Genomic DNA, 8,973 nt, shown 5'->3' on the forward strand with positions numbered 1-8,973 from the left:
GCGGATGAGAGTGAGGGCCCAGGCTGAGGGCAAGCACTGATTAGCAAGTTACGATGCACAGCAGAGGTGACCAGGGGTCTTTGCGCCGCATTATCCTTCTGACCTGAACACGGAGGAGCGAATGCGTGCTGGTCCAAGGCAGTAACTCGGTGAGCATTCGTTTGAGGCAGCAGAGCCAGACTGAAGCTGTGAACCATCTTAGCCCATTTCCCTGGCCCTGGCCTTAGAAATCACCAACACAATAAACATATGATGTAGGAACATGCAGTAGACAGATTTAAGGACCTAAATAAAAAGAATTTAAAAGGCTGAAAATGCGAACATGCTGAGCGAGCTGTGATATTTGTAGAAGACACACGGGAGAATGCGGACGGGCATAGCTAGCGTTCCTGGAGAGGCATAAAGCGCAAAGGAGCAGAAAAGGTTCAGTTTTCCACCCGACAGGTGTTACCGGGTGTGGCATTTCTGGGTGTCCGCTGCATGCTGTGCTGGGCAGGCGTCACGCCAGCTCCTGAGGAGTCAGCGAGGAGCATAGACTCCGGCTTGGAGTTTAAGAACGGTGGGGAATGGCGGTTAAATAATCATGTGACCGTCACACCACAGCAAAGGCGAGGCAGAGGTGCCTGGGTCTTTCCTGGGCTCGAACAGTGTGACTTGAGTCCGTGTGGAGTTAGGGAGGCTCCTCTGAGGGACGCTCGGAGTTCCTCTGAAAGTCCATAGGTGTGTTGTAACACAGTTTATGTAAGAAATTGAAAACTTACACAAAACGATACTGTACATCGTAGCTTATGCAATAACAGATTGTTTAAAAAGCATAGACACTAGGTAACATAGAAATCGGTCACTGAGGCCTCTGAAGGGAGAGCAGAGAGAAGTGAAGAGAGGACCAAAGAGAAGTTCCCTTCGTGATACTTTTTATTGAAAAACGGCCAAAGCGAAGATGACAGAGGACTAACCTTTGTTCATTCTGAAACAAAGAACGATGAGGGAGTCTATAACACTGGTAATGGGAGTGATATTTGTGAGAGTATTTTTAAGCCCCCTAACTTTTTAATTAAGAGAGGGAGAGACTGAAAGACTTTTCAGGCAGGAAAGGCAGCAGACGCGGGCTTCACGGTGGGAAGCGGCTTTGGAACGCGGGGTTCCACAGAAGCATGGCAAGGGGGTCATCATGGCCTCAGGCAGACGCAGGGACCAGGCAGGGCCTCTTTTGGTGGCGCAGCTGCCGGTCCGTGGGTCAGGCAGTGCCACACGACTGCGGGGAGAGGCATGAGGGTTCAGAAGGAGCCGGTGCTGGGCCCGCAGGAGTGCGACGAAGGGCGATGAACAGTTGGAAATCAGTAGGTGACAGTGTGAAGAGGGGGCGTTGATGGTCTGACGACATAAATCTTAAAGGGGCAGGCATTTCTTACTTACAAATAAGACTGCGTAAGAGCCGTGGTTTGGAAGTAGCAGTGGGGAGCATGAGGGTGCCCACTGTTGAGCTCTCAGGGTACAGAGTGAGACACTTGCCCCCCGAGAGGCCGTAAGGGAGAAGTGCAGGCCTCAGGAGACAGCCCGGTTTCAGGGGAGCCGTGGAGGTGCAGGAGCACCCGAGGAAGCGCAAGGGGAGTCCTGGGTACGTACGTATTATTCTTATTCATTTGGACAGGGCGGTGGTAGACCCGTAAATTGCAGGTTGCACACACATAGCTGCATTCATGGCGGACCCAGGGTTGGATATTGCTATGCACAGCCGGGCGGAGGACCTAGAAGCATCCAGAGAGAACAGAAGACAGTTTTCTTGAAATGAAGAAAAGGCCCGAAATCTGACTACTGAGAGTTGTTACTGGGTCTCAGAAAACATCCATTTCTGAAGTGACCCTGAAGCTGTCACCTGATGAAGGAACTGAGCCCCACGACTAGAGAAAGAACCCTGTGAGCACCTCAGCAGAGAGGACCAGTCACTGTCAGGGCGTGCTTGGGGAGAGTGGTGACGGCTGGGAGATTAGGCTGGCCTCAGAGTTCTTCATGCTGGCCTAGTGCACAGCGTTAGGCAGTACCGGAATAATGCCTCAAAAGTCCAGAGGGAGAGAGCGTGTAACTCAGATGTTGTATACCACGTCCAGTTTTCTTTTCAGTAAAATAATCCATAGATGGCGATATTTGGTGCTATAGCAATTTGTGAACCTGTCGTGAGAAAAACTGAAAGTAAAATGCGACTAAAGCCACAGAGAAATCAGGAGAGCCGAGCAGCGGGAGGCTGTCGCGCGAGGGAACGGTCAGGTGTTTTGGTTGCAGGTCATAATTTATGTGTCCTGAGCCTTGAAAAATCCTATCACAAGGATCTGGATGTCAGGAGGGGATGGTGCGAAGTGTGATCATATCCTCCTCTCAACACGTGAGGTGCCGTCTAAAGTTAAAGTAAGTGATGAAGGAAGATCCCAACCTCTTAAGGAAGTAATGCTTGCGATATGTTAATAACGAACATTTCTGGGTGCTGTTATTTTGATTTTTATGAAATCATTATACTTTTTTAGACATTGTGAACATTTTAGTTCTTTTCTTAGTAATTTGAAGGGATTGTGAATCACGTTAAATTGCCGAGGTGCCGACTTCTACGATTTAATAAAAATCCTCACTGAGACGGTTCAGGACGGAGGCCTCGCGTCTTCGTGCTGCAGGTTGCGGCCCCTCGTCCACGCTCCCCCTGCCGCCCGATGCATAGCTTTCATGTTGACAGACGTGAGTTGCTGAATTCTATTCTCTAATGTCTCCTTTTGCATTTTTTTTTTTCATTTTAAGGTATATTTTGATTACATGAGAAGCTGGATCCAAATGCTACAGCAGTTACCTCAAGCATCTCATAGTTTAAAAAATCTGTTAGAAGAAGAATGGAATTTCACCAAAGAGATAACCCATTACATCCGGGGAGGAGAAGCTCAGGCCGGAAAGCTTTTCTGGTAGGGACCCCGTGCGCCCGCCTGCCTCGCTCCCAGCCCCAGTCCGCTCAGCAGTGTCTTGTCTGTGCTGGAGTGTCGTCACGTGACACGGCAGCCATTCACGCATGTCGTGTGCCCCTCCACAAGGTGTCGGTTCCCTTAGAGCAGTGGTTCTCAACCAGGCCTATTTGTCCCTGGGGCCGCTGGGCAGTGTCTGGACGCGGTTTGATTGTGCTGACTGGGAGGTGCCCCTACTGAGGGGCTCCAGGGCCGCTGCAGAGCACCCTGCAGTGCACAGGGCTGCCTGCCACAAAAGGTCACCCACGCCAGGCGTCAAGTTCGAAGTCGAGAAATCCTGCCTTAGTGTAAACGCTCTTGGTTGTATACGAGAAGGAAGAGAATCCGGGCCTCCGGAGAGCAGAATAAACCTGTAGACCTATGCGCATCGGTCTTGGGGACACTCGGAGCCCCGAAGTAGGTATTTTCAGCGATGCTGCTTTGGGGCTGTAACCCTGCTTACAGGGTCGCTGTCTCAGGGCACACATGCGGTGAAGGGTTAGAAACAAACAGGAAAGCCATGGATGGGGGAGTGTGGTCACTGATCTGTTTGTTCTAGAGAGTGAGTGTCTGGAGTTCAGGCGCCTGATGTGGATTCGGGCGCATTTCAGTGGCCTGTGCTGGGCCACTGCCCGGCTGACTGACGGGGCCAGTCCCATTGGCTCTGGACGCTGCTGCTGCCGCCTGCTGGTGCCGCCTCCCCCGACTGCCTCAATAGCGTTTTACCTCCATCTCCTCTGTGAGTCTCCTGCCCAGCTCGTGTCCCCCGCCCCAGCGCCTCCTTTAGGACACGGCTTCTCACTCCAGGAACCCATTGTCCAGTACGCCGATCTCTGTCTCATGCTAGGTGTCTCAGAATCTTGTGCTCAGTTTTCTGCCCTGACCACCCGTTCTGTCTTCTCTAGCCCCGTTTTCAGTGACCGAGCCCTCCCCACCCCGCAGGCCAGTTCCCAGCCCGGTCCTGCTTTCCTCTTCAGATGAGTTCCCACGCTCGGCCTTCCTAAGGCCTTCGCTCGCCCCCCATGAACTCCCCCAGTTCAGCTTGGCCTCCAGCTTCTTCTGTTTGCGTTTTCTGTTTCCAGGCTTTCAAGCTTTGGTGAAGAAATGTTTTATAAAGGTGACTGAATAGTTTCACTGCCAGTTCATGTCACGTAATCTCGCTGCACCCTCATTTCCTCCCGTCAGTCTTTCTGTTTTCCCCGTTGCCTGTCGTTCAGATTTTGTACCCGGCGCCATCTCTGGCCTTCCCCTTCACGTCCCGCATCCTGAGAAGCGCCCAGAGCTTTTCCGCGGCCCGCTGCAGGCCCGCCGCTGTTCTGCCACATCCTGGCTGCGTCCGTGCTCTTAGCACAGCGTCCACTCTGTAGGCGGGCCCCGGGCTCAGCCCGTCTTGGAATGAACCCGACTTCTTTCTGTCGCTGATCCACTGGACTGTCCCTTGAGGATGTGCCCGGAGCCTGACCTGTGCTCACCACCCACGCGTCTGCTCTCCCCAGCCCCTCATCGCCGTGGCTCTGCTTCTGCCCTTCACCCTTGTCCTTCATTCTCAGCACCATCCGTAGCCAGGGTGATCTCGTTAAAATGTACATCAGGCCGTTTTCCCCTCTGCTGCAAAGGTGCCCGTGGCTCCCATCTTACTAAGTAAAAGTGAGACGGGGCCTGAAAACGGCCAATAAAGACCTGATGCACTCTGCCCTTTCGTGAAGTCCTTGTCCTCCTCACTCGGGCCTGCTGCCCACTTGTGCTGGCCTCGGTGCTGCCCTACCCAGGCTGGGCACGCCCCGCGCGCCTCCCGCAGGCTCCTCGTGCTTGCTGGTCTCTCGGCTGGGACCACTCTCCCCCAGCTAGTCCCACGGCTCGTCGCTCTACTTCCTTTAGCTCTCTGACTGGGTGTCACCTTCTCCGTGTTTAAAATTGAAATTCCTACCTGCGAACACTCCTTAGCTTTCTTCCCTATTGTATTTCTCTCCATAGCGCTTATTAATATCTGACATACTGTGTGTTTTCCTTCATTTTATTTGTTTTCAGCCTCCATTCAGTGGAGGGGCTTTATCTGTTTGCTTCACTGCCCTCAGGACACGCCATACTCAGTGTTTGTTGAGTGCGCCCGTCCTGGAAACCCTTGTATACCGCTGTTCTTAGCTGTGTGTCTCTAATCAGGTCGCTTTCCTACTCTGTCATTTTCAAAGCCCACCGCCTGTACCCCAGGCGAAGGCTGGACAACTAGAGCGATGTCCACGGCCTCCTCGGCATGGCTGTCTGCTTCCCGCCTCCACCCTTTCAGGTCAGACAGTCGCTCGGCGCAGCCAGGCCCCTTGTCAGCACATCGTCACGCCCTCCGAGAGTCCTCGTCGCTCTTCCCGGACTTCCCTTCCCCCTCTGCCATCCTCTTCCTGGCAGAGCCCCTCTTGCCACTGTTGTTCTACTTAAAATTCCGCAGGGCCCACAAGGCCCGTGGAGACCACGCCTGCCACTGGGTTCTACGCCTCTCCCGGGCTCCCGCGGGCAGCGTGCCCCGCCTGCCCCGCCTGCCCCCGGCAGCATGCTGGCCCGCTTCTTTTCACTGTCACCAGCCCTCTCGGATAGCCTAGAGGTCCAGCCGCTGTCGACATTTCGCAGGACCTGTTCAGATTTATTTTACACGCTCAGGTTTTAACCTGGCACTTAGATCGTATGCTCAGTGAGAAGCATCAGCTATACAGAGCGTTTCATGTTTATCGACGACGAAAAGCTAATTGTGAAGCGAATTTGTAAAAAGTTGCATTTAAGAAATTCACTTGGTTTTCTTATTTGTTAAGTTTTTAAAAAATCTTATAGGTATGTATTTAAGGCATTTTATATCATTTTGAACATTTGTTTAAGATGAAAATAACATTGCGTAATAATTACATAGCTACTATGACTGTTATTTAAGATGTTAAGTTTATCTGGTAATAGAACAAAGGTAAGATACCTGTCGCGATTGAGATTTCCACTTTTTCACATTAATCTTGATCTTATATTAAGAGAAAAACTTCTCAGTCATTTTTAACTATTGAAACAATAGCTGAACCTTTTAGTTTCTCATTCACCAGTGAGGACGCGCGAGAACTTCCTCCCCTGGGTGACTTTGTTCCTGTCCCCGTAGTGACATTGCGGGCATGCTGCTGAAGTCCACGGGAAGCTTCCTGGAGTCCGGCCTGCAGGAGCGCTGCGCTGAGCTTTGGGCCAGTGCCGATGACAGTGCTTCCGACGAAATAAGGTCGGGCTGCGTTTTCTTTCCTCTCCTCTTGCTTATTTCACACAGTTCTGCTCGTGGCAACGAGCCCGAAATCAGCCGTATTCCAATCGAATCATGTCGGACTTTGTGAACTTGGGCGGTAGATGTAAAGGGATTTGTTTCTGTGTTTTTTCATGTGATCTCTTAGTTATGGTTCTATGTGAAACTTTCCTTGAAGGCGCACTTAGAATTCATGTAGCCTCATAAAAATTAGTGTCCTCAGAGGAAGGGGAGACAGTTTCAGTTGACTAAAAATGAGTAGAGGAGAGCAGAATAATCTGCACGTGCTGGAATGTCTTCAGCTAATCGTGTCTGTCCTTTAAACCACCGTGGCAGTCCATTCACACCTTTAAGTGACATTTGCTGTTTTATTGTTTTATGCTTAGCCTACGCCTTCTGTTGAACTTTAAGCTTATGCACACGAAACCATAGCTTACTCATTTGTCGCATTTCTCCGAATTCTGTGCAGTAGTAGTTAGCTTGAACCATGTGAGATCGCTCTTTTTATGGCATGTATATCAGTCATATAGCCATTTTGTGGCCAGTTATCAGCAGTGTCAGGCAATGCTCCGGTGACACTGACTTCTCTAGGCCTGAAATGTTTTCTCTCACTATCCAGAGTTGGATAAAAATACATTTTGGATTTCAGAATACCTGAGATGTCTTTGTGTCAGTTAAAAAGAAGTAGTTAACCACATAGATTCTCACCTAGGAAAGTACCGAATAGCTGAGAAACGGAATAAATTGGTTTGTAGAAGGTCTTGCAGTTTTGAGAGGTAATGTGGTGGATTCAGAATAAAAACGGGGATTCAGGAGCTAGGATGGTGACTGGAGAATGGCTCTTCTGACGCTCCAGCAGCTTATTAGGGAGGGGTCTGGAAAGCGGGCTTCGGTGCAGTGGTGTGCGGGCGCTGGCTTGTCCTGGCTCCCGAGGAGCAGCGGGCGACTATGCACATCTCTTCCCAAGTCATCGCTCAGTAGTGTCACACTGGTAGCTTGAAATCAGCTACAGTGGGAGTATTTATACCATGAAAGTCACCAAACCCCAAGTAAGACAGTAGTTTGGGCGGAGCCAGCTGTTAAACATTTACCTGGGCACCACTGGAGATATGCCTTCTCAGTTAGCTTATGAGCTGGGAGTCAAGGACTTATCTCAAACTCCAGGAAATTATCATAATAAAATCCTTAGAAAATTGAGCTTACTGTCATTTAAAAGTGATTAACTGTGCCCTGCTTATTTAGGATACGAGTATTTTCTGGAAGACTGGAGAGCAAGCTTCTGAATATTTTGAACACGTTCTTGATAATTGTTTGTTCTCATGTATAAAATTTTCAGTCTTTATTTACGTGGTTTGTGATTTGCGTTGTCTCATTGTTCCGTATGTCTTCGCACGCCCTGGTGTGCTCTCACTGGCCGGCAATCACCCTGCAGGAGGTCTGTGATAGAGATCAGCCGGGCCCTGAAAGAGCTCTTTCACGAAGCCAGAGAGAGGGCCTCCAAAGCTCTCGGCTTTGCCAAGATGCTGAGAAAGGTGAGTCGGTGATCCGAATGATTGTTACTGGCTACTTGATTTTCTTTTTTCTTGCTTTTTAAGAAGCCAACCCTAAAGAAGTTTCTTTGTCACTGTGATCCTAGGACCTGGAAATAGCTGCCGAGTTCATACTTTCCGCTCCAGTTAGAGACCTTCTGGAAGTTCTGAAATCAAAACAGTACGTTAAGGTAAGTGTTTAAGGTAGTAGAGTTGCACACTTTGCCTTTCTTCCTTTACCTAAAGCAGGTCCAGATAGTAAATATTTTAGGTTTTGCAGGCCATGTATTGACCCCGGTTATGGGATTATCCCTCAATTTCCCGATGACATAATTAGAAAAACAAAGTTTTTCATACTTTGACTTATTAACTTGTTTTCAAAATGCGGATAAAATAAGCAAATATTTACTCATATTATAATTTTATTAGTTACACCTGTATATTTAATGTATGTAAAATAACATGTCGATTAAAAGTGACTTTGTTTTCCACTCTGATGTTTCCTGAAACAGTTCAAGCGTTTTGTACGAGTTTTTGGTATCGGTATCCTAGACATCACGGGAGCCGCTTCTTGAGTCATCACCTTTGCTCCCACTTCCGTTGTTTGAGATTTAGTACTTTTAGCATCTAGCTGTGATGACGTTACTAGAAATTTTACCCAAAGCCACCATTACATCTTACCCCCATCAGTGTGTGACTTGCATGACATACTTGCGTCTGTATTCCTTGTTAAAACGATCTTCAGAGGCTTTTTATGATGCCCCCACCAAAACTAATTAGCAAATCTGTATTAACATTTTTTGCCTTTGAACTGAGTCAAGTGTCTGCCCAGTCTCACGGGTCCTTCCTTCATCGTTGCACTGAAGACCTTGACCCTCAGTGCCCACGTCAGGGCTTTGCTGTCTGGGAGCCGCTTCGCTCGAAAACTGTTCCGCAAACTAGCACTGACTGAGGTTTTTCTCAGGCTGACCTTCCTTCCTGAAGAGTATTTTCTTTATTGTTGAAAATAAAGAAATGAGAGGGTGTCCTGTGAGTGGAGGGACGTTCCAGGGCTCCCCCAGCAGCCTGTCTGCACTCAGTCACAGTCACACCGGGTCACAGCGGGTCACACTGAGCTGGACTACTTGCCCTTCCCCTCACTGCCCTGATCTGACGTCCCTCCCACATCTTCCCCAATCCTGCTTGTCTTTTCCTAGTTTGTTTTTTT

The 8,973-nt window shown here is 49.4% G+C and overlaps 1 protein-coding gene across 3 annotated transcripts in view; it reads left to right on the forward strand.

The window, feature by feature from the left end:
* Window positions 1–8,973, forward strand: part of MAP3K4 (mitogen-activated protein kinase kinase kinase 4) — a 62,121-nt gene that overhangs the window by 24,793 nt on the left and 28,355 nt on the right. For all 3 annotated transcript variants that reach the window (XM_023523440.1, XM_023523439.1, XM_023523438.1), the window contains exons 5-8: window positions 2,785–2,942; window positions 6,106–6,219; window positions 7,670–7,769; window positions 7,874–7,957. In XM_023523440.1, coding sequence (XP_023379208.1) covers window positions 2,785–2,942; window positions 6,106–6,219; window positions 7,670–7,769; window positions 7,874–7,957 — 456 coding nt within the window. The remainder of the gene's footprint in view (window positions 1–2,784; window positions 2,943–6,105; window positions 6,220–7,669; window positions 7,770–7,873; window positions 7,958–8,973) is intronic.

This window comes from Pteropus vampyrus, unplaced genomic scaffold (assembly GCF_000151845.1).
Source record: "Pteropus vampyrus isolate Shadow unplaced genomic scaffold, Pvam_2.0 Scaffold392, whole genome shotgun sequence".
Taxonomy (NCBI): domain Eukaryota; kingdom Metazoa; phylum Chordata; class Mammalia; order Chiroptera; family Pteropodidae; genus Pteropus; species Pteropus vampyrus.